The sequence below is a fragment of the Eleutherodactylus coqui genome, chromosome 8, assembly GCF_035609145.1.
Source record: "Eleutherodactylus coqui strain aEleCoq1 chromosome 8, aEleCoq1.hap1, whole genome shotgun sequence".
Lineage (NCBI taxonomy): Eukaryota > Metazoa > Chordata > Amphibia > Anura > Eleutherodactylidae > Eleutherodactylus > Eleutherodactylus coqui.
In genome coordinates this window covers 93,414,873-93,442,466 of record NC_089844.1, presented here as the reverse complement: position 1 = coordinate 93,442,466, position 27,594 = coordinate 93,414,873, and the positions used below count along the sequence as shown (strand labels likewise).

The 27,594-nt window shown below is 48.0% G+C and overlaps 2 protein-coding genes across 3 annotated transcripts in view; one reads left to right on the top strand and one right to left on the bottom strand.

Moving 5' to 3' along the window:
• The window catches only part of CYP20A1 (cytochrome P450 family 20 subfamily A member 1), a 38,449-nt gene extending 27,924 nt beyond the window's left edge, over window positions 1–10,525 (bottom strand). The window contains exons 1-5 of the mRNA XM_066576050.1: window positions 10,379–10,525; window positions 7,969–8,018; window positions 5,269–5,435; window positions 3,190–3,335; window positions 1,584–1,751 (exon numbers count right to left, since the gene is read on the bottom strand). Coding sequence (XP_066432147.1) covers window positions 1,584–1,751; window positions 3,190–3,335; window positions 5,269–5,435; window positions 7,969–8,018; window positions 10,379–10,450 — 603 coding nt within the window. The 5' untranslated portion in view covers window positions 10,451–10,525. The remainder of the gene's footprint in view (window positions 1–1,583; window positions 1,752–3,189; window positions 3,336–5,268; window positions 5,436–7,968; window positions 8,019–10,378) is intronic.
• Window positions 10,426–27,594, top strand: part of LOC136576611 (alpha-aspartyl dipeptidase-like) — a 32,141-nt gene continuing 14,972 nt past the window's right edge. For both annotated transcript variants that reach the window (XM_066576052.1, XM_066576051.1), the window contains exons 1-4: window positions 10,426–10,557; window positions 13,366–13,436; window positions 24,340–24,481; window positions 25,342–25,430. In XM_066576052.1, coding sequence (XP_066432149.1) covers window positions 24,384–24,481; window positions 25,342–25,430 — 187 coding nt within the window. In that variant the 5' untranslated portion in view covers window positions 10,426–10,557; window positions 13,366–13,436; window positions 24,340–24,383. The remainder of the gene's footprint in view (window positions 10,558–13,365; window positions 13,437–24,339; window positions 24,482–25,341; window positions 25,431–27,594) is intronic.

The following is a 27,594-nucleotide window of genomic DNA, read 5'->3' as shown; positions in this document are numbered from 1 at the left end:
CAGCACTGTGATAGTGTTTAGTCCTGAGGGGACTGCAGCGGGGACCAAAGAATTCCCTGCCACAGCCGTCACAGCTGTGGCAGAAGACCGCGATGCTATCCCATTACTTTCAATGGGGTCGGCGCTGCTGCCACACCATTGAAAGCAATAGGATGAAGGCAACCCCGGCAGGTATTAAAATGGTCCTGTAGTTTGCGTTGGTACCATTAATACATACGTCTTTTGGATCACTTTTTATTGCATTTTTTCATGGAGACAGGAGTGACCAAAAAAAAAAAAAAAAAAGCACATTTCTGGTGTTATTTCTTTTTCTTTTCTGACGACGTTCGCGTGCAAGGTAAATAATGCGTTACCTTAATAGATCGGACATTAACAGCCGGACGCAGCAGTACCAGATATGTATTATTTTGTTTTATAATTTAGATTCTTTTATTGTAAATACAGCAAAAGGGTATTTTTTTAATTTTTTACTTTTTTGTTTCAACAATTAGTAAAATTTATTGTTCTTATTTTTATTTTTTTTTAGTCCTCAGTTGTGGACAATAACCAACGATGCTTTGATTCCTCCTGCAGTATGATGTAATTCCATAGCATTACATCATACTACGATTGGGCAGGCATTTTATCAAGCCACCCCATAGGGAGGGCTTGATCGGCATTCTACCAAAACAGCTGTAGGGCCTTTCAGAACGGTCCTGGCTGCCATGACACCCACACGGCTCCCTGCGAAACCAAGTGAACATCAATGCATTAAAAAACCTGAATATATCCCAGTATTGAAAGCCAGCAGTATTAACCACTGTACAATACACTTCATTGTATAAAATGCAATTTATTACTACAGGCATGGACATCCTTTGAGGTTGAGACATCCCCGCCATTCCTAAGTGTAAGCACTTTGAGCGGCGCACCAAGTAGTCCTCTTTTTCTAAACTTAGAATGAGAGAACTACTTAGCGCACCACTCAATGCACTGCAGGAGCCGGTTTCAGCAGACACACCGGGGGAATAGTGGAAGAGGCAAGCATAGCATTTCCATCCCCGGATTCAGTTAGTCACCTACTAAGCCTATAGCTTAGCTTATAGGACTTTCAATATTCTTTAGCAAATCATCACAGTATTCACAAGATCTTCCGACTGACTTGAATAAGAACCTGTATTGTTTACTTCTAGTGGCTAAAACCTGTCGTGGTCATGTAATAGACACACTGGTATGGATCGTTACAGTTATTAGAGCTGTGTGATGCAACAAGCGGTGCAGGGCAGATATTCTTCCTCTGGAAGTAGACAAAGAAGGTTCCTATTGAACAGCATCAAACAAAGATCTTGAAAACTGTGAAGAATTAACAGAGAAAATATACAGGAAAATGGTATAACTTCATTGTACAGAGAAAAACCATTATTGGCCACAATGTGATAAAATGTAATTGTTCAAGTACCAAGAGTGTTACCTCACCTAGATCAAGGCTTCGGTCTACTGATCATTTGTTAAAAAGGGGGCGTTTTAAGATGGGGTGATTCCTTTGTGTGTCATGGAAAGGTTTGTTTGCTTTAGACGTATTACAGTACATACACAGCACTCACAGTGTCGTGGTTTTTGCGGAATCGGAGAACCTCCTGATCATCTTCAAAGATGCTGCCCATTGCAGTCTGAGTAACTGATTTCATGGCAAATCCGAGCATATGTTGACACAAGGGCACATGCTGAGACTGAGGAAGCGAACTCCACTTTGATACTAACTCCTCTGAGAGCTGAAAGAAAAATACAAACTCTGAAAAAGCAGCTTCAGAGAGAACAGCTAACCTGAGCCGCAGGAGTCCGCTTTTCTATTTCCATTATTAGCTATTCAATCTGAAAAAAGGTCACAAAAAGCAAGCGGAGAACACAAAAAAAAATCATTCCTCTACTCTAAAGAAGACAACTGTTGCACACGTTACCGAAAAACTAAAGCCGGATTTGTGCTATTCCATAAAATAGATCATGTTCACAGATTTTGGTAGTAAAGATTTATATTCACCACTGCGTAATATTTCTAAAGCATCTTTTCTTAAAATTCTGCATTTTCTCCGTTAACACCTCCTGGAACTGTATAAACTGACAACGGAGATTTAGTATTCTCTTAAAGGGGTTTCCAAGAGAACATACTTGCCATTTATTTTCAAGTACTATGGAAGTTTAAAATATAATAATATATATATATATATATATATATATATATATATATATATACACATATACATATACACACACACACATACACACACACTGAATGACCTGTAGTTATTGATACCATTTTGGGGTACATACTACTCTTCGTTAATTTTTTTTTATGTGTTTGACTGACTAAACTCATTTTTACTTATTTTTCCATTTTGTTTTTATTCCACTGGGAAACTTTAACATGCAAATACTTTATCTCTTGAATAATACACTACAATACGTCAATATTGCAGTGCAGTCTACTTGTCAACATAAAGCTGTCAGATATCCTATTAGGCAATGCCTCTAGCTGGACCTACTAAAATGACAGACCTTGGCCCAATGTCCACAGGCAGATTTGATTTGCGGAACACACGCAAATCAAGCCACCCATAGGTAATCATTAGTGTCTGCAAAAGAATTAAAAGCATGCAAATGTCAATTTTTCCTCCAGCGTGTGGATTGCACCCACGGGAGAAAATCGCAGTAGGCTTCATTTTCTGCGGATTCCCGCACAGATGGTTTCCATTGAAGTCAATGGAAGCCATCCGATCCGCAGCACACCCGGAGCTGACACTGTGGAAGTGCCGAGGATCCGCGGGAAAGCAGGAGATTTTGAAAAAAATAAAATTATATGCACTGCGTATGTGCCAGGCGCATCCGCCCTGCAGAAGAAAGAAGATCTGGCCACGACAGAGGAGACCTGCACTGGATCTGGAGAGATGAGAAAATGTCCCATTGCCTCGGCACGGGCGTATTCTGTGTGGGATCCCACACTCCGGATCGGTGCGTGCTGTTGACATTGGGCCTTCGCAGCAGGACTCAGTCAGTCAGTCACATGGCTCCCATGCAGGCACAGCTACTTTGTCCCCAACGATCACCATGGCAGGTACATCATTTTGTGGGAAGTACTTCCTGCTCATGACGTGTATATACATTCTATGTCGGGTAGGAGTTAAACACTAGAATATTGAAGTTAATGAAAGATACCTTTATTATTACACCAAAATTACTCTGCAGGGACTTGCTGAGGCCGTTCTCATACAACTTCTTCTGAATATGACTCTCAGCTGCTTCGCCAATAACTCCTGACTGGTATCCCAAAAGAGACTTCAGCATCATCTGGAAAGGGTCAGCTGCGAAAATATAATGAGGGGCCACATTTGTATAGTTTACAAAACACACAAGCAGTAGCTGCACACTGATAGTTGCTACAATGTATCATCTGGAGGTACTCAACAGGTAGACCGGGGTCTGAATGCAGCTGTCCGGAACAGAAGAAGTTGCCGCAGCCAGATCCCCGTTCCCACTGGATTAATGTCTTTCAGTGTTATCAGTGACGGGACCAGACTTGGGGGGTGAGGGAGGAGCAAAGCTATTCTGTGGCTCATAGGAGGCTGCACAGAGCTGATCTATATATGTGTATAGGTGAAAGGAGGGAGGATTTTACATGGGACTGTATATTGGATGGGGCAGAAGAGCTCCATTTTACGTGCAACTGTATATTAGATCCTCTGAAAAGAGGGAAGAGATGTTTTACATGGGACCGTATGTTGGAGGAGTATGTTGAGGAGCAAGTGTTGAGTTTTTTACATGGGGCTCCATGAAGAGATGATGTGAGAGAGAATTTGGTGTTGACATGGGACTGTATGTTGGGGTTGAAAGTAGGGGAGAGATCGTCATTTGCATAGGACTGTACGATGGAAGAGATGAAGGGAGGAAGAGAGTAGTTATTACATGGGGCTAGATGATGGAAGAGGTAGTGGAGGGGGTACACTACCGTATATCCATAGGGGTCACTACAACTAAGAAGTGCAATAAAAGGGAGCAGTATACCTAAGAGGGGCCACAGAGGGGCCTTATTTACTATGGGGGAGTTACAGAAAGGGGCATTGGGGGTAGCGACAGGGAAAAGTGTGCAGAGATGAATTATAGCTGGTGATGACAGTCTGGGCCCAGACAGGATACTTAAACAAAAATGGATGTCACCAATCAGAGAAGACATCATCACTGGAGGTAACTGCACTGTAATCACTATCACTGCGCAGAACTGGTATCCTGGGTCTTTAATGTTCAAAATGCCATGTGTACTCCGAAATTGTATAAATGAGATCAACTGATGCTGAAAAAAATCCCTCACACAGCTCTGTTGATGGGAAAATACAGTTATGGCTCTCAGAATATTGTGAGTTAAGGGTGTATTTACGCGGACGAACGTGATATAGGTCAGTGAAAAATTGACCGTTTTTCTTGTGATACCACTGCTATATTCACATGTCTACGATGCATTTTTTTAGACTAAGATGCACAATTTGCATCAGATTTTCTCAAGCATGGGGAAAAATATATTTAAAAAAAAATAAATAAAAATCGCATTGTGGTTCCAAAAAAACCCTGCACATATTTGGTATGGCTGAGACCCCCCCCCCCCCCCCCCCACACACACACACACACAGACACACACTTATTCTGAAAATGAAGGTCCCTTGTCCCCCTCTTCTCGTTACTATGATGCTTCTGCCACCTGCAGTGATGTCACACTGAATGGAGAATGGGCCAGCACTCCATTAATTTCAATGGAGCTGACACATACCCAAGCATTTGTCTCTTGGTTATCTCTGGCTGTCCTATTGAAAATTACTAGAGCAGCAGTATGCTTCAATCAGTCTTCTTCTTACGGAGGGGGTGCAGTAAGCCTGCAGTGAGGAGGACTGGGGATGCAGGACCCCCGTTCTCACGATCAGTGGCCTCTTGGTGGTGAGATTCCCCCATGATCACCAAGTTACCCCCTATCCTTTGGACAGGGATAAAGTTGTAATTCTGGTACAACCCCTTTAAGGGTACATTCAAACAGTGCAGATTTGCTTCCGATTTTCCGCAGCAGAAAGTCCATACCAAACAGTGCAGATTTTGAAGCACATTTTGGTGTGGTTTTCACTACCCTGTTTGAAGAGGTAAATTTCACATCAAAATCTGCACCATTTGGTTAAAAAAAAAATCAACAGCAAATCTGCAATGCGTGAACGTACCCTAGAAGGAAGAAATGTATAAAAATGTAAATCTACTTACATGTCTTGTTGGGGTTAATGTGTTGTCTTAAAAGATCCAATGACCCAAGACTAACCACAAGGCGTCTACCAAACCAGAAGGAAGCCACGGCACCAAACTTCTCATGTAAATTCACCAGGAACTCATGTAAACTCCCCTTGTTCACAATGTCCTGCAGATTCCCATCCCTGAAAGCAGAGAAAAAAAACTAGCAAAATAGCCGCAAGTAAAATGCCATCTAATTATGTAATACTGTAACATGCTCCCTGACCTACTGACTGCAATCCTTGCCGACCACCATCAACTGCCCCTGCAGTCATACCGATTCTGCCATCACACGGCTTAATGTCTGACCATTGTCTATGTGTATAGCATCCCTCACTCTCCACCTCGCCATACCGTGCACATCTCCAGCCCCTTTACCTTCTGTATCACCCCATTATCTGCAGTATGTAAGCTCGTTGGAGCAGGACCCTCACCCCTATTGTTTCCATCAACTGACTACTATGTAACCGTCCGTGGTTCTGTAAGGTTTGTACTTTTGTCTCTCTGTATTCCCCCTGTCTATGTAAGGACTGCGGAATATGTTGGCGCTATACAAATAAAGATGATTATTATTATTACTACTATAGGTATTGCAGTTCACTGTCAACATACAGAGCTGGGTGTGTAAGTAATCTTTTTTTGGCTACGGTCTTCGTTCCAGTCATAACATCACATGCAGTGTCAAACCTAACATACATTGTATGTAATGCCGAAAAAAGACACATGTCCATCCAGTGCAGCCTATTAACCCCTCCCCAATGTTGATCCAGAGGAGGGCAAAAACAATCCAATGAGGTAGAAGCCAATATTCCCAATTTGAGAAAACAAATTCCTTCCCTGGCAGGTTACAGGATGTACATGTAAGTAGGTACTCAATATAAGTGGTTTGTAATTTACAAGCTGTCTGATATAATTGCTGGAAGTAATACTAGTAGAGACCTTTTTGCCGATCTGTGTGACCGTACAAATACGAGCCTGTAAAATCCAGAACCTCCAACCATGTGGCAGAAGTAGGGGCTTGGGGACAACCCGCGCCAGTGTCGGGGCCCTTGTAGCATCATATTAGGGGATGCATATGAAGTCATTCCGATGGCGCTCTCTGAGAAGGGATTCCTCTAGCCCTACCATGGGGCGAAGGGTGATATTTATGTTCTAAAGCACTGGCACTAGGATGAACGATTACGTTTAACACAAAACGATTCGCTCACAGGTACACTCTTAATAACGTGTACAGTATGGCAAGACGACACATAGAATGGCCCTCTTAGACAAAACGTGCAGTTCTCCTTCACTTATCCTTTAGGGTTTCACAATCTAATGCGAAATACTGACCGATTAGCGGTTAAACTGGCCAACAAGTGTACGAGCCGCCGCTGATTTATATGCAAAATGCCGAAAGAGAAGCGCACAATTCCCGTTATGCGCTCGGTCACGTTTAAACGGTTATCATTCAGTTCTGCTTGTTTGAACAATTTTCAGAAGGAATCGTTCCGTCTAAATGTAGCTTAACCCTTTGTTACCAGCAGTCTCCTTCCAGATGGTTACGGTTTCTACCTGGGTTCTTAAACAAGACTCTGGTAAGGCTGTGGATTTTGTTCTCTCTGTGGTTAAACCTGCCCTGTGCATCCTACCAGTGCTGGCGAGCTGGACTGATCTAATAGTCTCCAGTATTGAACAGTATCTCGCTGGGATTCTCACACAGCTACCATTTACTTGTACTTACTTTGCAGTATTATTTTGCTTATTACTTTTACATTTGTCCCAGACTTCACTAGGAAGTTATAATACATGAAGCACTTATGAGGGAGCCACCTAGTGGTTACACTGCGGTACTTGACATAAGATATGACCAGGCCTTATATTGCCATTAGAACTCAAATTAAGATGCAGTTCTGAAAAATGTTTTGATTTAAATAGTTGCATTGTGCCATCGCCGCGGAATTCACGGCCAGACGCCTGCAGCAAATTCCGCAGCAATGTCCATCCATAGACATGCTATGATAAAAGATTCTCCCTTACCTATGAGAGGAAATCAGCTGCGATTTGGAAGTCAATGGAAGCAGTCCGTCCCGCGATACTTTAGCAGCAAGTAGTGCAGAAGTATCGCGGAAATTGGGCCACTGCCCATCCCCGATGCGTCATGCGCTGCACTGCGCGCCAGCTACCCTGCTGAGACACTCGCGGCAGATCCGGACAGGTGAGTGTAGCATCTCTCGGGGGCACGAGGTCTGATTCGGCTGTGATATTTCGAAGAATCTGACCCGGGCCGTGGGCATGAGGCCTAAAAGGCACCACTCCTGTCCATAAGTTGTATATAGTATAGCAGCTCAGCTCCATTGATGTGAAAGGAACTTAGCAGCAATACCATTACTATCCACAGGCAGGAGTGGCACTGTTTGTGGAAGAAAATAGCCATTGTCTAATCTTGCAAAAATGTTCCAAAGTGATTGGAAAAACAAAGATGGCTGCACGGCTTCTCTTTATCTGATACACGTTGTACATTAGTATACAGCGTTAGACGCTGATTGGCCAGCGCCGCTCAAGTGGACAGCCTGAGCCAGTCAGACCAGCTCGTGTATCAGGTAGTCACAGAAGACATCTTTCCTTGTCCAGGCCTGGAGGGTCAGTATTGAGCACTGGACTGAATCTACATATCATCCTCATTGTATAACTCACTTTTCCTCGGTCGGGGCCAGTCCCGGAATACCGCATGCTTGTCGGGAAGACTGGAAAAGAAAAACAAAGAATTGAGAAAATGTGAGATAACCAGTATTAGTCAGATATGTATATGTATATGATAAGGGGCCTTTATACGGGCTGATAGTCACCCAAGTGATCGCTTAAAAGAGCGGGCGACCGCGATCCTGTGTAAACACGGACGCCGGCAGGAGAACTGCTCACTTGTTGGAGTTGCTCGGTTTTTAGCTCACTTGAAAACCAAGAGACCGTTTATCATCTACAAACGACTGCCTATTGTGAGCGGGGGCCGGATGGGATCTCCAGAGCGCTCCATTCAGGGATTGTCCAAAAATTTGACATATTGCATATTTTTGGACTTCGTATGTGGAATCAGCACCTTTCTTTCGGGTAAAACCAGCAAAAATACTCGTTGTTGGCGGTTTAGTCATGCACGACCCTCGGCGACCCTGAAGGTGAGCTCCCTCCATGTTTTCCGGTTTTGCGCTGCTTCTTTCAGTTGTGCGATATCCCTGCCTGTATCAGCTACTTAGGTCAGCAGAATTTTTTTTTTTTTCAAAAGTAGGCCAGTGTTATCGCTCCTGCATAAAGCGCAGAAGTGATGATCGTTGGGACAGCAGTCATCCCATAAGAGAACGCCAACAGTAACAAAGCCATTGAACAATCCCTATTGTTAGATAAACAGATCGTACAACATTTGCACAGGGCGGAGCTACAAAGTCACCCGCAGTGCAATCCGTGCACAGAAGAAACCTTCAGATATAGCTAGATATTCCAGGAAGTCCCCCTAGTATATTACTATGTAGAGGGAATATGAAGGCTCCCATGTCAGCTGTTCACAACATGAATATGCCGCATAGTAGGTGACGGCCAGGACCTTCATGCTGGGCTGCGTCAGTCTTCTGCGTAGTCCTCAGCGCCAAGAAAGCATTCTCTTTTTGGTAATGGGGCTTGAACACCCCCTATCCTGCAAGAGAGTGCTGTGATTGGTTCTTGAGCGCCGTGGCTCAGCCAATCAGAGCCGCTGCTCGATGAACCAATCACAGCCATCCAATGATGTGATTCACTGAATGGCTGTGATTGGTTCATCGAGCGCCGACTCCGATTGGCTTGGTCTCTGGGATGAAGTAAGGCGAGAAGAAGTTGGAATGAGACGTTAGCAGAAGGCAGGCTGCCACAACCCGCACCAGCAGTCTGCCGCAACCAGCACATGCACCAGCAGACGGCGGGCAGCCGCAACCTGCACCAGCAGACGGCGGGCAGCCGCAACCTGCACCAGCAGACGGCGGGCAGCCGCAACCTGCACCAGCAGACGGCGGGCAGCCGCAACCTGCACCAGCAGACGGCGGGCAGCCGCAACCTGCACCAGCAGACGGCGGGCAGCCGCAACCTGCACCAGCAGACGGCGGGCAGCCGCAACCTGCACCAGCAGACGGCGGGCCGCCGCAACCTGCACCAGCAGACGGCGGGCCGCCGCAACCTGCACCAGCAGACGGCGGGCCGCCGCAACCTGCACCAGCAGACGGCGGGCAGCCGCAACCTGCACCAGCAGACGGCGGGCTGCCGCAACCTGCACCAGCAGACGGCGGGCTGCCGCAACCTGCACCAGCAGACGGCGGGCTGCCGCAACCTGCACCAGCAGACGGCGGGCTGCCGCAACCTGCACCAGCAGACGGCGGGCTGCCGCAACCTGCACCAGCAGACGGCGGGCTGCCGCAACCTGCACCAGCAGACGGCGGGCAGCCGCAACCTGCACCAGCAGACGGCGGGCTGCCGCAACCTGCACCAGCAGACGGCGGGCTGCCGCAACCTGCACCAGCAGACGGCGGGCTGCCGCAACCTGCACCAGCAGACGGCGGGCTGCCGCAACCTGCACCAGCAGACGGCGGGCTGCCGCAACCTGCACCAGCAGACGGCGGGCTGCCGCAACCTGCACCAGCAGACGGCGGGCTGCCGCAACCTGCACCAGCAGACGGCGGGCTGCCGCAACCTGCACCAGCAGACGGCGGGCTGCCGCAACCTGCACCAGCAGACGGCGGGCAGCCGCAACCTGCACCAGCAGACGGCGGGCTGCCGCAACCTGCACCAGCAGACGGCGGGCTGCCACCTCTGACATGTATATCCGACTGGCAGCTCTCAGGTAGTCGCAGGGACTTTAGTTTTCCCATTGCTAGACTGCTGGCATCTGCACAGGGAACAGTTCTGGTAATGGACACTTATAGGGAGGAGAATGTCACCAATGTAATGGGGCATATTCTCTCTGCACGCCTTGGTATGTGATCATGCGGGGGGCGAGCCGTCCACGTCTACTGCTATGGGATAGTAGTATAAAGGCGCGGTGCAGGGAGCTCACTGCTGCCCCCTACAGGTGAAGCCCCCCTGCTATTACCGGGTACAGGTACAGCACGGCTCCCACCAGGATCAGCAGGAAGGTGATCGCGAAGATAGCGAAGTCCAGCATCCTACGGCCCGGGTGTCAGCGAGCTCAGCGCACTCGGCCATCGGCTCCACCCCCTGCCAGCCAGGAGCAATCAACCCCTCATCCCGGAAGCCGCTGCCTAGTGACACGTGGGTAATGTGTGGAACAGCGCGGCGGCCCGAGGCTACAGGGAGTGTAGAGCTGGCGGGGGCCACGCTGGGACTTGTAGTTCCATAGCCAAGTGGTTAAACTGTCTGACCAGTGAATGTGCAAATATTTATGTCTGCTGAAACCGAAGGCCGAATGAGAAGCGCGTTTACACCGAACGGTTATCGGTCACTTTTGCTCTTTTGAACGATAATCATTTCGTGTAAAAGGGCCTTCCGTTATTGTTAGGGGCTTGTACGTGATTTTAGCTTTTCGTTTCTGTCTCTTTGATCCTCATGCGGGCGTAAGCGTGTTTTGGTCGCCTTTGTGTGTTTTCGTATGTGCGAATACACGGCGTATTTGTACATGCAATAAAGAGCGCACATGATTGCACTGTTTTTTTGCACGCCCGTTGATTTCGCTGGCTTCTACAGAGCGTAATACGCACAGACATAAGACATGCCGCATATCTTTTCACACGATCGCACATTGCATGAAGAAATGCATTTATGGGGGGAGGGGTGGAAGCCCTGCATACAGGAAAATGTAAAGGGGTTTTCCAGGGAGATTACTATTGCTGACCTATCCCCAGGATACCTCATCGCTAGTTGATTGGCCGGGGTCCGTCACTCGGTATCTTTGCTGATCAATCAGCTGATCGTCCGCCCACAGACAGCGCCACAAATACAGAGATTGGAGAAGAAGCCTCTGCGCCGACCTCTGTGTAGTGGCCGGTGCTTGTAACTGCGGGTACAGCTTGTGTTGATTTCAATGAGCCATGCCTAAAGTTACAAGCGTCGGCCCCTATACAGAGGTCGGCTCAGAGACTCCGGCTCCGACCTCTGTGTATTTGTGCAGCTGTGAGCTTGACAAAGACCATCTATGTAACGGTCGAAACGTCGCTGTGCTTTATGATGATGTGATGTTCTGATGGAAGTACAAGTTCTTTATTGCACCTGAAGATTTGGACTCTGCTGCCTATTTTTTCTCTTTATCTGATTGAATAGGTCATCAATAGTAATCTCCCTGGAAAACCCCTTTAAAGGGTACTCCGGTATTTTTTTAACTGTTGCTATTGATGACTGTCAGGTCATCAGTAGATGATCAGCAAGGGTCTGCGGGGTATATCTTGATGCCACCGAAAGCTGCGGGCTGAGCTGGGTTAGCAGGTATTAATGCCCCTTGACAAGCCCCTAGCTACCGATTAGCCGCCAGTCTTGTGCAGATTCGCAGGCTGCGGAGAGTCTGTGATTCGACAGAAGGGTCTCCACAATGTCGGGTCCCTGCTGCAGTGTCTGCTCTGCCTTCTGGCTCCTGCACTGTCACCCCCAGCCCCGAGTCTGTGTCCCCCTTCACTGGTGTCCAGCACTGACATGCGCTGCCGTGGTATGTGAATCAGCAGGGAGAACAGAGTCACAGGTGAGCTCCTGGGGCGGCGGCCTGTAAGACTCACTGGCGGGGCCAACAGCAGCAGAGGCTGCGGTTATGTTCCGGAGCATAGTGGCGGGGACAGTCGGAGGCACAGCGGCGGGGTGCAGATCAACAGCTGCGGATTAGTGGAGCACTGCCAACAGAGAACAGTATGAGAGCGGCATGCAAAGTGGCAGCAGCAGAGGGACAGATGACATCGCAACCCCCTGTGTTTGCGGCGGCGTGGTGAGTGACAGCTGTAGATGAGCGGAGCAGTGGCCAGAGTTGCATCAGTGGAGGAACCAACAACATTGCGCCCCACAGTCTTTGCAGCTGCGGTGGGGTGGTAAGTAACACCGCTGTGGGGGATGGACAGCACACAGACAAATAGCCTTGAGAATCTGCACAAGACTGGCGGTCAATGGTAAGCTAGGGGCTTGTCAGGGGGCGTTAACTCCTGCTAACCCAGCTCAGCCCTTAGCTTCCGGTGGCAACAAGATACAATAATACCTGTCTGCATCTCGAATCCTCGCCAATCTGGTGGTGCTGCGCTATGGTTAGAGCTTTCTCCGCTGGACAGAGCGACATCAGCTGATTGATGGGGAGGCTGCGGTATCACCACCTGTTCTCCTGCCATCTGTGCTTACATCCTGGGCACCATGATGCCAGGAGTCTAAGAACGTGACACTGCAGACGCATTGGCTGCATCGGTCACGTGATTTCCTGTGTCATCATCTGTCCCAACAATCCGCAGGGCGGTAGCACTGGATCATGGCTGCTGTGGAGGGGTAAGTATCTCTCTGTCTGTGTATTACTTTCACACAGGAGGTCTTAGTGAAAAGGGGTTGTCCAGTAACTGGACAATCTCTTTAAGTTATCCCCACATAAAGTTTGAAAAATGAGACGTCATTAAGTATGAAACTAAGCGTTTCCCATGGGTTAACCCTTTCAAAACCAGAGATTTTAGCTTTTTCTTCTCTATCTTCCAAGAGCCATAATCTTACACTTTTCCTTCAACATAGGTGTACAAGAGCCTGTTACTTCTGAGCCAGTTGTATTCTTAATGCTACCATTTAATGTACTGAAAAACATTTTAAAAATATGCAATTGAGCCATTTAGGGGGCAGTAGCGTTTACAGCGACGTAAAAATGGCACGCTCACTTTATTCTGCAGGTCAGTATGATTACAGCGATACCAAATGTAATTATTTTTGGTTGACTACTTTTGAAAAATGAAAAAACTTAAGCTTTCTGTGGCCATAGTTTAAGACGAATGGCTATATTTTTCCGGCAATGGGGTGTGTGGGGACCATTTGGAGTACATGCAACTTTTTGATCACTTTTTGTTAAATTTTTTGGGGAGACAGGTTAACCAAAACAAAGTGTTTTATTTTGTGCAGGAAGGGAAGAGGCCAGCCCTGCATAGGAAACCTTCACTGAACAAGCCCGCAGGGACACCACTCCAACAACGGTAAACGCAGCCAACCAAGCCACTACTCGTTAGGTGGAAACTCATGCTAATTGTAGTTGCGAGATCTTAACTATGATTATTATTTTAAAAAAATGCTTCTCTACCCAGATATCGCAGGACTAATGTTCGAATAACGCCACCTGCTGTTTCTGTTCTGTGTCCAGCTTAGTAATTGTTGTAAAGCGGTCACATATTCTCAGTCTTGCTTATCTCTCTGCTCCACTGGGTATGTTGAGGGATCCCTGAGCAGTTGCTTTCTTATCTTTTAGAGATGCTGCTAAGAAATTACCACAATACCGTCTTTGGATGGGCCACGTTGCCTGCGCCGCATTGCATCTCTGGGAAGTTTTGGTTTCTGGGCCCCTGCAGCCTGTCGCAGTCTTTTAGTTGGCACTGGCCACACAATGAAATATCAAGTAGTGCGTTGCATGGTTCTGCTTCCAGTGCCTACCCTCGTTTGGTCATTTTCCTCTTCCGGCCTACCCTTGTTACATCACTGGGAAAGAGGAGGGGGCTGCTGTCGCCTCCAATAGGCAATTACTGTGGCCAAAACATAATTGGTAGGGACCCTACTTCCTGGGGTGGGACTTCTGCCACCAACGACCAGGCCTGTCTCTACTCTGCTTTGCTGGGCCTCTACCATGACCTGGACACCATTTTCTCTGTGGCTCCTCTGCTCCACAGATCAGGAGGACCTTTTCGACCAACATAAGACCTGCCCTGGACAACTTCTTGCCACCCTAACCCACCTGTAACTTCTCAGCCTGTCTGTCCCACAGTAGACACACGGTGCAGTTAGGCATTTTTTCTTTTTTTGCACATACAACTACAATGTCAGATTCTAGAGGAGAATCCAGTAAGCAGAGTACGGCCATTGCAACACACTTTGCATGCTCCCATTGTCGCACCAAATTTCCATACGGTCAGCAGGAGCCTCTTTGCGCAAACTGCCTACTTCAAAGATCAGCCAGTGAATTTCTCCCAGGGACATCCACCTCCATGCCCCTCCTGGACCCTGAACCCAAATTGGCACACTCTCTGGAGGTTTTCAACCTCACGAAAGCCTCTTGGTTCACAGTAAAGATGCTGTGTAGGACATCCAGCCAGAATCCAATTGAAGGGTCTGATGCTGAGGAATTGTTACCAGAACACGTGTGGCAGAACCAAGAAATGAACTGTCTCCAAGGTCACGCAGTCATATTCCGTTGCCTCCTTCCACTGCTTCGCCTCTACCCATGGTATCCCACTCTGCGATCTCCTTTGGAGATGGCTCCCGCTCTTAGGACGAAATATCGGATTTTGACTCCTCTAAAGATTCCACAATGATAGACAATCTCATACAAGCTGATAAAGAGACACATGATATGAATGACCAAGATTCCTTTGCCGCCACAGACTCCTTCTCCTTCCAGCATCCAAAATATTTGCACAAGACATTCCCCAGTCATGCAGAATTTGAGGATGTCTCGTCCAAGAGTGGTCTGCTCTGGATAAATGTTTCCTCACCCCTAAATGCCTTGACGTAATGCATCCATTCCCTAAGGAATCGATGAGTAAGTGGTCTTCTTCCCCATCAGTGGATCCTCTGCCTTTCCAAACGCACTACATTGCCCCTGACAGATGTATCCTCTTTCCAGGACCAACATGATAAATGGCTGGCATCTTTTGCCAAATAAACCTTTGAGGCGACTGGATTGGCCCTCCACCCTCTCTTTGCTTCATCCTGGGTTAAGAAGAGTCTCATCCGAATGTGCGAAACAACTGTGCCAAGGCATCCTTTCTAGTGCTCCTCAGGAGGAGTTAGCTGAACCTGCTCATCAGCTCTCACATGTCCAGTTAGCCCTCAGTCTCTAATCTCCTTCTATATGTGTACATAATAATTTAGCTTATTGGCTGCAGGAGAGGTATAGGTGGTAGAAGTAGTTAACGCTTCATTTTCTTAGTCTCCACCTCCTAGTTGCAGGGGCTATACTCGAAGTGTTTGTTGTGTTCCCGAAGAACATCTGAGAAAATTATTTTATGGTGAGTAACAAAAAACAGGATTTTTCGTATAACTTACCGTAAAATCACTTTCTCGTCATGTTCATTGGAGGACACTGCAAGACCTTGGGTATAGCTTCTGCCACTAGGAGGTGCACAACAGAAGCGACACTAAGCATAAAAGTGTTCACTCCTCCTAGCTATACCCCTCCTGCACGGATACAGTAGCTCAGTTTATATGCAAGCAATAGGAGCAGCCAAGTAGGATAAGACAACAATAGTTAATAAATAACAATGCTTAAGAACTATAACCCATTCTACCACCATATGCGACCGCATAGAGAACACTCTAAAGAAGAGGAGCATATGTTACAGTCCTAATAACAGACTGAGTGGGTGCTGTGTCCCCCGATGAATGTGTCGAGAAAGTGATTTTACGGTAAGTTATACCAAAAATCCTGTTTTTCCCGGCGTCATCCTGACGGCAGACATGGAGGTTGCACCTTGACCTCGTAGGGACAGGAAGCAAGAGACTTTAAAAGGCTCCTCCCGTCTCCCATTCACCAGTGCTTCCTGTCCCTACAGGGACATGCAAGAGGAGCTCCCTCCAGGGAGCTGCAGGATGACAGCTGGGGGAACGGTCCACAGGGCTGTTTTCCCCCCTCACCCTTTTCCAAGCAGGCTGACTGTAGGGATTGACGGTCCACAGGGCTGCTTCCCTTCTCATCTCCCTTCGGGGTGTCAGCGCGGTCCGGGAGCACGGCGGGCCACAGGTCTGACCGCCCGGGGTTCACCGCCGCAACGGTCGGAGCGGCGGACTAGAGGTCCTTGAGTCCCCTCCTTCCGCTTCCAGCTCGGAGTTGTTTTTCAGCTGGGGGGAGCGGCGGGCCACAGGCTCAGATGCCTCTCTCCTCCAGGCATGCCGGCGCGGCCGTGCGCGGCGTCGGGCACAGGTGGCCATAATGGCCAAAAAGACAGCCCTGCCATTCAAGGACTCCTCTCATCTTAAAGACCCGATGGACAGGGTTAACGAGCCTGGCAAACAACGGCCTATACGCTGAAGTCCAATATCGCAGCGACTTCTGTGGCGAGGTCGATGTTCCTCTGATTGAGGGAACTCGACGACCAGAGTAAACAGAAGGCCCCTAGAGATGCGTTACTGGAATGCATGCCTCTACTTAGATCAGCAACAGGCGGTCTGGCTGAAAACATGGAAAGCAGATATGGCTTCCAAAGGAAGGCCCTGTAACATCTCGGTTTCATGGCCAGAACATCTTTGGCGCGGACTTGGAGGAGATCCTAAAGAGAGCTACCGACAGGACCCACAGTTTCCCGGACCAAGCAAGAACGGGATTTCCCCACAAACCTCAGCCATCTTTCAAGCCATACCGAGGCAAAGGAAAGACGGGGTGCTGGTCCTACCCCAAAGGAGGCAGGAGTAAGACAAAAACAACCCCTTCCCCTGTAGGCAAGTACCAGGTGGGGGGCAGACTATTGAGCTTTCCCGGCCCCCACGCAATCCCCCGCCCTGCAGGGTATCTTTAGAAATGAAATTTCTAAGGTGCTACAGATGGGGGCGGTAGTCCAGGTCCCCGCAGTAGAACAGGGCTTGGGGTTCTACCCACCCCTATTTCTGATCAAAAAACCGAACAACAGTTTCGGATGATCCTTAATCTGAAGGGCCTGAACAGGTTGATTACCTACAAAAGGTTTAAGATGGAAACCATCAGGTCTGCAGTAACTCTGATCAAAAGAGGGGACTTTGAGTACAGTCGATCTAAAGGACGCGTACTACCATGTCCCAGTCCTGTCGGAACATCACAAGTACCTGCGGTTTGCCATCAGGATGGGCAGCCATGTACACCATTTTCAATTCCAGTGCCTACCCCTCGGAATTTCAACGGCACCCAGGATATTCTCTAAAATAGCGGCAGAGATGGTGGCGCATCTCCATGTGGCAGGCATAAACATTGTCCCATATCTGGACGATTTCCTGGTAATGGCATCCGCGCCGAAGATCCTCAAAGAGGATACCAGCCGAATCATCTCCCTATGTCAGAAACTGGGGTGGATAGTTAACTTCCCTAAATGTAGTCTTCTCCCCGAGACGCGAAAGACCTCCTGGGGGTACGGATAGACTCAGTGTCTCAGATCTTGTCTTTACCTCCACCCAGGCAGGAAAACCTTAGGCTGGCAGCACAGCAATGTGGCCAGAAGAAACAAATAACGATTAGGGACGCAACGAGGCTCCTGGGCCTCATGACCTCCTGTATCGGCATTATTCCTTGGGCCCAGGCTCACCCAAGGACGCTACAGAGAGCCACCCTGGGCAACTGGGACGGGGCAACAACCTCTCTGGACCGCAGAATGCCCGTGTCATCAGCGGTCACAAGGTCCCTCCGCTGGTGGCGGTCAACTGGCAACCTAGAGGCGGAGTCCCCATGGGTGACTGAGCCCTTCATCTCCGTAGTCACCAACGCAAGCCAGCCTGGCTGGGGAGCGCAAGTGGGGCAGCGTTTGCTCCAGGGCAAATGGGGTCCGACATTGCGTGCCTAGACCTCAAATTTCAGAGAGCTTAGGGCCATCTGGGAGCATGTTAAGATCTTCTCGGATAACGGGACCGCCGTTTCACTTATTCACCACCAGGGAGGCACCAGAAACTTTCACCTGCTGAAATTAACAGCCCGGATTTTCCGATGGGCCGAGTCCACGGTACAGTCCCTGACAGCGGTCCATCTCAAAGGATCCCAGATCCTGACAGCCGACTTTCTAAGTCAAAGAGGCCTAGACCCCGGGGAATGGTCTCTGAATCAAGAGGAATTTCGTCTCATTACAGAAACCTGGGCCAGTCCACAGGTGGACCTGTTTGCGAGCAGCAAAAATTCAGAATGTCCCGCCTATTTTTCCCTAGATCCGAGGGACAAGTCCGAGGGGTTAGACGCCTTTGCCCATAGTTGGGATTTCAGTCTGGCGTACGCCTTCCCCCTCCCCCATACCCCTGATCCCGAGAGTTCTTCAGAAGGTCCAGCAGAGCAACATAACGCTGATCCTGATCACCCAACACTGGGGGAAAAAGGGCATGGTTTCCGGTGCTCCTAAAGCTCGCCATCTCGGAGCCAATCCGCCTTCCATCCAGGAAGGACCTTCTAGCGCAGGGCCCAGTTCTGTGCCCCAACCTAGGGAGACTGAACCTCGCAGTGTGGATATTGAGGAACAGACGCTAAGACAAGGTCTGTCCTCCAGAGTTATCGCGACTCTACGCCAGTCCCGAAAACCTGTAACCTCAGCTACTTATAATAAGATCGGGGAAAAAATTCTCCTCCTGGAGGGGGCTGGAGGTCTCCAATCCTGACACTTTGGTGGCGGAGATTTTGGACTTCCTCCAGATAAAAACCTGAGACCAGGAACCCTGGAAGTGCAGGTAGCAGCGCTCTCAGCCATTCTAGACCAACCTTGGGCGGATCATAGACTGATCCACAGGTTCATGAAAGCGGCAGAAAGAATGTCAGTTAGCCGTAGTACAGTCCCCCCCCCCCCCCCCCCATGGGACCTGAACCTAGTTCTCCAAAGCCTCTGCAAAGACCCCCTCAACCTATCGATCAGATTCCAATTAGGTTCCTCACGTTTAAAACTGTTCCTGGTAGCTATCACAGCAGCAAGGCATGGAAGCGAGCTCCAGGCCCTATCTTGTAAGATGTCTTACCTATTAAGCCAGGACGATAGGGTCATACAAAAAACAGACCCCCGTTTTTCTTCCAAAGGTAGCCTCAAAATTCCACAGACAGCAAGAAATTATTCTCCCATCCTTCTGTCAAAATCCCCAAAACGATAGGGAAAGAGACTACCATAGCCTGGATGCAAGGAAGGCCATTCTATGCTACCCAGAGCAGACATTATCCTTTTAGGAAGGCTGACTGTCTTTTGTTCAATTTCAGGGGCCAGGCAGAGGAAGAGAGGCTTCTAGGAGACACATTAGCCACCGGATAAAATCCACCATCCAGCAGGCCTACTCGTCCTGCAACAGCGCTATCCCGGAAGGACTCAAGGCCCATTCAACCAGGGCAGTATCCTGCTCCTGGGCAGAGAGGGCTATGGCGACGCCGGACCAAATCTGTAAGGCAGCCACATGGTCCAACCTGCACACATTCGCAAAACATTACAGGCCGATTGCGGACCTCTCCTCCGATCTCTCTCTTTCGGGAGAAAGGTCCTGCAGGCAGTGGTCCCTCCCTAAAGAGTTAATCTGGTATACTCCATGTCTGCCGTCAGGATGACGCCGGGAAAAGGGAGTGAATTTCTTACCGAAAATTCCTTTTTCCCGAGTCATCCTGACGGCACGTATTTCCCTCCCAAAAATTCACACGTTTATATAAACGTTTATGCGGGCACGAATCTGTAGCCCAGAGGCTCCTATGTTGGACATTTCCTTTTATGCGGAAAATTTGTGCATATTATCTTGTGTTAAGTCCGGGTAAGCTACCCTCTTCTTGTTTATGTTAAATGAAACTAACCATGTTATTTTTTTCGGAGCAAATAAATATCTTCCTTGGTTAACCACGACATGTCCATGTAAGTAATTTAAAAGACACTGGTGAATGGGAGACGGGAGGAGCCTTTTGAAGTCTCTTGCTTCCTGTCCCTACGAGGTCAAGGTGCAACCTCCATGTCTGCCGTCAGGATGACTCGGGAAAAAGGAATTTTCGGTAAGAAATTCACTCCCTTTCTCGTCCATGTCATTGGGCGACACAGCAAGACCTTGGGAAGTTCCAGAGCAGTACCCAAGGGGGTGGGAAAATATAAGCAGCCGCAGGTGTAAAGAAGCATAATAAGCCCTTCAACTGCAACTAGCGTTAACGGATGGCCCGGTATCCAGCATACTCAGAGATGGAGCAGAAGGGGCCCGAGAAACGGTACTATCCATCCACCAGGAGAGAGCTCCCTACGAGGAGCTTCGTACGAGGCACTCGCTGTCCGAGTAATATGTGCTGTAACACGACCAGACGATATGACGTTGTTGGCACAGTAACCCTGTACTACCGCAGAACGGAGTTAGTATGAGGAGACCACCTCGGAGCACAAGAACACGACTTGTGTTGTCAGGAGGACCAGCACAGAGCTAGGGTGACTGAAGAATGCCACTTGAGGTAATCTTGCGCAGTCAGACAGAGCCACCTGTGACCGTCGCGTCCCTAAGACAAGCCGCCAGCGATAAGTGCCAACTGAAGTCTTCACTGAAGTGGACCCAAAGACCACTTGCCATGAGGGAATATGCAAGAAGTGGATAACGACCTTGTCCTGATGACAAAACGACTGTAGAAAACTATGCCTTTATAGAGCCTCCTGCTCTGAAGGTAGATTGCTAGCCAAGGTGAGCTGACCTCAGGGCGTGAAAAAAATTTGTAGCAGCTTCTGTATGAATAGGCATCCAGAAAAGAGCCGTGGTGTTTTCAGTGGCAATGGAGTAGAAAACTTCAGAGCACTGAGGCCTTATAGCTATTCATCTGGTTGAACGGCAGCCTCCACCGGATTCCAGACGCCAAAAAAGAAAAGACCTGTTGCGGTTCCCAATCATGTTTGGTCAGAGTCACACAATGACCATGGGTGGAGAGCTGGAGGGGAGAGGCTCACGTTTCTCTGGGTAGACTGTCTTGAGGCAGTCGTACAGGCAGGTGACTCCTGTCAAATTGTGGGGTACCTAGAACACCTGCACTGCTGTCCGGCCCAAGGCTGCACAGCTGAAGCATGGCATGGTTGTCTTAATAGCTGTAGAGTGAAAAGGACTTGCACCAAGAGGTTCTTCATCCCATCCCAGACAGACAGACTGTCGGTTAATGACCGTACCGCTGTAGAACGGGGAGAAAGAAGCAGCCCACTGAAACTGTGACAATTTCCACAGCATCCACCTTCCGCACGAAGCCTATGGGTTTTCTAAGGAGTCCAGTCTTGGGAATGGCGACTCTTTGGGTAGTCAACTAGGGTTGGCCGTTTACAAGATCACAGATCCAGCACATGACTCTAATCAGGCACTAGAAAGGTTGATGTTACGACAAGATTGCGCAATATGTGAATCTTGCTGGCCGCCCTGTAGAAACATCAGGAGTAGGGAGGTGCGAGCGCTAAGAATTGAAAGCACTATAAGCATATACTGTTCCACAGCCTCTTACCAGCAACAATGCAGGAGGAAATAGTGCAAGAGCATCGCTGCATGCTTCTGGATCTGTCTGGTTGAAACGCTTTGGTTATCGGACGACGCTGTATAAGGCGAAGTCCGAAAACTGAATCAGACCTGAGCAGAAAACTCACACCACCAGTGTCTCCCCGCCATACTGGTTGTAGAGGGCCTGCGCCAAACGAGAAGACCTTGAAAAATGCCATTTGTGTACAGAGATATTAACCCCTAGGTTAGTAATCTCTAGAGACAGAGTCCATGAACGTCAGAGACGGCCAAACTGAACTCGCTGTAGATGGGAAGTTTAGTTGCTAACTTCCCATATGATTCATCCCGCGAGGAATAAAAATGACCTGGTCGAAGCACAGTTGCTAAGGAACCCCAGCAAATTTTCTGCTGATGCAAATGCATCCACTTAAAGGAAGGCGCGTCAGCCATAGAGCGAATTGACATGACAAATGAGACACCAGAGGATGCATGACATTCCAACTCCTCAGCTTAGTGAAGCAGTTGTTGGACAGGCTCCAAAGTCGGACCAGAACCTTATGCATTGTACCCATGTAGGAAGAATCCATGGAGAACGCTCAAGGAGTGTAGTTGAAGACCACTCTGAATTACAACGGCAACAGTCCGTTATGCAGCCAAATTCAGTTCCGCATGGGATTCCATCCCAACAGATCACATCACAGATGCCACGGCTGATTGAACTAGTTGTCCCGTCATTCTAGAAAGCAGTACATGTTGTTTTGGTTCCGAAACCGCCTGAAGAGGGATCAGACTCATAGTAGTTCAGCGTCTCATAGAGCTTACTGGAGGGGAGCCAGTAGACTGTTTCACAGCCCCCAGGCTCCTTGTCTAAGGTTGGAAACCCAGACCTATTACTATACGTGGATAGAACAAGGCTGTTTGTCCGACGAGACAATCTGTGACTGGATGTCAATCTCATATTGTGGTGAGAGCGCACATTATTATGCGGCTCTGGACAGCCCCAGCTTGCGTCACTCCTGTAAACAGATTGTGCCAAGCTGCCTGCAAGGAACTGTAGGCCGGTCACCATAGGGGAGCTAGCCGTTAGGTAAGGCTCACTCGTTCCATATCGAGGTGAGAAGCAATGAGTCTTCAGAATTCCTGTGCATAGTCCTCTTGCCACATGGAAGGTACCACATGTCTCAGCAAGCCCGGAGTAATGCTGACAACTGTTTTAAACAATGTTATTCGTAAGACGGGATATTCTCTGTCTAGATGTAAATCTTGTACTGTAGCGAGAGCGCACATAGCTTGTGGCCCTGACCGTCCCTTGTCCGTGTCATCCTGCTCTCGGACACTGCGCTAAGGTTAACTGTGTTGCTACCACCAGTGGGATCCTCGCAGAAACGGCGACCCTACCCCCAAAGGCAGCTGTACCCGTGAAAGCCAGAGAAATGCCTCCCGACAAGGCTTCCCTCCCCCCCCCCCCCCCCCCCCCCCGACAGCAGCGTGCTTCGTTCCAAGGGTAAGGAAAGTGGGGAGAGGAGAGGTGACGGAGGGAGAGGATTATACTTACCTCCTGCATACTCCCCCCTCTGCCTGATGAAAGATACGCCCCTGGTTGTGTTCCATGTGCAGCATGGCCTACGTCTCCAGCAGTGTTCCCCACCACACTCACTGTCACGGAAGCTGGGAGTTGCTCCAAGGTGGGGAACACTATGGCAGGCAGGCAGCGATCTATTGCTCACAGCCATAAGGCCACCTTTTTCTTCTTTGGGTCGGACGTAAACAGCCCAGCAGAGACACCGTACTGTTCGCCCTTACTGTGGGAGGCCAGGAAAAAGCCCTGCCTCCCTGTATTCCCATAAATGACGTATTCCTTGAAAACCTACTCTAAACATGTCTGCCTTCTGCAGATACTAAGCTAAAACTGAGCTAGCTGAATGCCTGCAGGTGGGGTGTAGCTAATAGGAGGAGTTAACACGATTATGCTAAGTGTCGCCTCCTAGTGGCAGAAGCTATTCCCGAAGTCTTGCTGTGTCCCCCAATGATTCAGATGAGAAAATCCAGTTTTCAGTGGAATAGTCTGTCCACGTGTAGAATATTCCACTGCGTGTTGCAAAATATTCCAGTAAATGTGAAAGTGCCCTGATAGAAGACACATGGAGAAAACAAATGGATTCAGTACCCTCTGTTCCCTACAAGTGTCTGTTCAAGGTACCCAGATCAATCACTTGAATCAGTCTTCACATAAAGTAGATCTCCTAAGGGTATAGCCACACATAATAGACTTGTTGCAAAAACGTATGCGATAGAAAAATCTGTACCATACATCAGGAACGGGCCCATTCAGGGGTATGGAACAGATTTTTCAGAAGTTTTTGTGCCAGTATTTCAGTGATTTTTTTTATTTTTTTTATTTATTTTTTTATTTTATTTTATTTTATTTTTTTTAACGGCCGTGTAAATACATACATACATACATACATACATACATACATACATAATAGATTTACATTAGCTCCCTATACTGGTCCTCAAACCACGGACCAAATCCGGTGTTATTACAATAATTCAAAAAAACTAATTGGTTGTAAACGTCTGACCTGTGGGATGCAGCCATGAATGGTAGTTGCTGTAGATAAGCATAATCCAATCTGAAAGTCTAATAAAGTTCAGGAGAAGCAAAAAAAAGGAACTTTGTCATGCAGAATGTGGACTTGCGGACGTCAGCCATTATAAGATGTGAGTCACAGAACTTTAACCTTTTCACATCCTTCTCCACAGCTTCTATTCACCGCAGCTTTTCTGCCTGACAAACTTTATTAATTATGACGCTGAAGCGACTGCTGCTTGTTTCCAACTCCACACTGTATGGCGGGGGGTATCTGGAGCACTGCCAGGACCAGATACAAAAGTTTTTAGGGGGGTAAGTGAACTAAATTACAGATTTACGGATTTGGTTTCTACTTTGTTAGTGATTGCAAAACTGCTTCTATAATGTGTATGATTAATCACCAACTGCATACAATATGTAAAAGTGCTCTTGGCGTGGAAATCAAAGCCGCAGCGTGTCAATGCTTTCTCCAGTTCCGCAGCGGCATCTCTCCTCCCTATGGGGAGAGATAGCTGTCGCGGAATGCTGTTGTCGAAGCCGCTCTAAAATCTTTGGCTTTTAGCCCCGGGTTTTGCAGCTGTGCTTATCCCGCGGATTTCTCGCTTTTTTTCTGTGCGGTCATTCCGCAGCATTTCTGCGGGATTTTGGTCCTGTGTGAACCCAGCCTAAATACTACAGTATGATGCCTCGATGAATTGTATCAAATAACAAACTCAACTTTGATACATTTGTATGTGTGTTAAATAGAGATCAGTAATAATCTGATAGTTTGACTTACTCGGGATACTTAAAGATGTTGAAGTAGGGGTTAGTCTGTATGTGCTGTTTATCTGGGTAGCAACTTTGTAATTGCAGAGTATGAGTACAGTTTGGACTCGCTTCTAAGAAATTAAAAGAAAACTTAAGGGTGCATTCACATATAACGTATCTTCCAGTGGATTTCCCACTACGTCCTTTGAGCATAGTGAAAAGTCTACTCCATTGATATGGATTTTGATACGGATCTGCGGCACACTTCATTCCTTCAATTGAAAAGGTGAAATCTGCTGCAGATCTGCACCAAACCTCACCACGTGTGAATGCACCCTAATTTGCTGCACTGATAGCCGATACCATTGTGTAAGGAAAAGGCTGTACTAAATAAAAGACATAAAGGAATGCTTTATTTTCAGGCAAGTAAAACGAGTCCTTTTCATTCCATATGCATTGCAAGACAGAGATAATTATGCTAAAACTGCAAGGCAAAAGTTTCAGAGCTTGGGTAAGTGAAGGCTTCATATTTGTCAATAGATCAATCCACTGTTGCTGTGACAAATCGCTAGTTGACGATGTCTGCTATTCTTAATACTGGCTCTTAAAGGGGTTTTGTCATTAAAACAAAACCCTTTCCCCCAGCTGTGCCCTGCCTAAAATAACAAATGAGGGCATACTCGCCTCTCCGGGGCCTTGGGACACAGCTGACAGCCGGCGCTGACATTGGCTGTGACTTCCAGGAAGACTGTGGCCAATCAGAGGCCACAGCATCACCATTGGCACTCCTGGCATCAGCGCTCATATTCTGGCTGCTGTGATGCCAGGAGTTAGCGGACATGACGCTGTGGTTCCATCTACCCCGGACATCACACCCGATGCCAGCACTTTCCTGTCATCTACATCCCAGGAGATGATTGTGCCATTGTTTGTTATTTTAGACAGGGCCCAGCTTAGGAACGAGGTAGTGTTTTAATTAGAAAGAAAAAAATCTCCAAAGGGGTCCCCAAGTGTGTAAACATGATAGAGCTCATACGCGTCTCTTTTAGCTTCCCGCTCATCTCCTGCCGTTTGGGTCTCACTGCTGACATCATCTTTGCAGGCTGCAGTAAGCTTGAACCGTCTCTAAACAAGCTACAGCAGCCAATGACGGAGCTCAGCGATTGTTGCTTAGCTCTATCATTGGCTGCGGTGCCGGGTGTACGGCACATCAATCTGACTGCAGCCTGTGAACAAATAACACAGCGGAGACTTGGAGCCGCCGGCAGGGATGAGGGGAGTAAGAGCGCTATGGGGTCTTTATTATTTTTACGCGATGTGGGACCCCTTTGAGAACTTTTTTTTTTTTTCAATCTCTGACAGCCCATTTAAATAGAAAGTTACTCCAAACTAAAAATCTGTGAGATTGTGGAATTGCATACATATTACTTGCCTCTATCACTGGTACTGGTGTTATCCTTATGGATTATCATGATATACTCTCCCGTGTCATGACTGTCATAAACAGATGTCCCTATTACTATAGATGAGATTCAATTGAACATGGGTGATATGGCCAAGAGCAAGTCACATGGCCTGGATGGGTTGCTTCGAGGCGTACCATAGGTATTTTGACCTAGTTTCTCTCTTGCTCCTTCAGATGTTTAATTTGGAGCCAGGTTTTATATCCCCTTCATTATATGATGCTAGCATAGTAGGGGTGTTAACCCCCCCAACACTTTTCTATCAGAAGAAAAACCCATTGAAATGTGACTCCTACTGGTTTATTCCTCTTTCAAACCAGTATTTCCCAAACTGCAGGTTAACATGACCCCCAAACAGGTCTAGATTTGGGGATATCCTATCACTGACAATGATTACATCACCTGTGCAATACTATGGAAATCCTAAAAAATGACCTGTTGGGGGTTGTGAGGACTAACCTGGGAAAAATATGGCAGATTTATCACAGTGGTTCATACTGGATGATAAATGTGTGATAAATCTGGTGTATTTTTAGGATGTCTAGTCTAATTTTATACCACTTATTAGCTTAGTTTACACCAAACTTTGCGCCACATTTCTGGTACACGATGCTGCATTTAACCCCTTGAGTGGCACGCCTGGAAATTTTCCGGGACGAGCTCCACTGCCTATAGCGATATAGCCCGGAAGATTTCCGGGCTATGTATCACTATGGGAGCTGCAGAGCACAATGCCACAAGCTGTGGCATTGTGCTCTGCCTGCACGGTCCCACAGAGAACCAGTGCAGGAGAATCAGAAAACAGAAGCTGGGAGATATTGCCGAAATGCTGGCAATCTCCCGCTTCTGAATTCAAACTCCTGCACTGGCTTGTTTACAGGTTGCCTTAGAGACCATCGGCTTGTCAGAGGCAAGCCGATGGTCTCTGTGGCAGGGAGAGCTGGTGCTTGGCTGTCAGAGGACAGCCAGGCACCACCTCTTACGGCAGAGATCAGAGAAAACCTCCGATCTCTGCTGTGTTAACCCTTTAACCCTTTCCAATCCACTGTCTGACGTCTAAAGACATTCTGATTGAAGGCTGTACAGCCTCTGTCCGGCAGGGTATTCTTACTGTATATTACTGGCTGCTCTGTTGTCGGGGGCCTCTCCAGCATGTCCCATACTGCAGTACTGGCTCTAGCCAGCAGATGGTGCTATTGTATAACGGCAGAA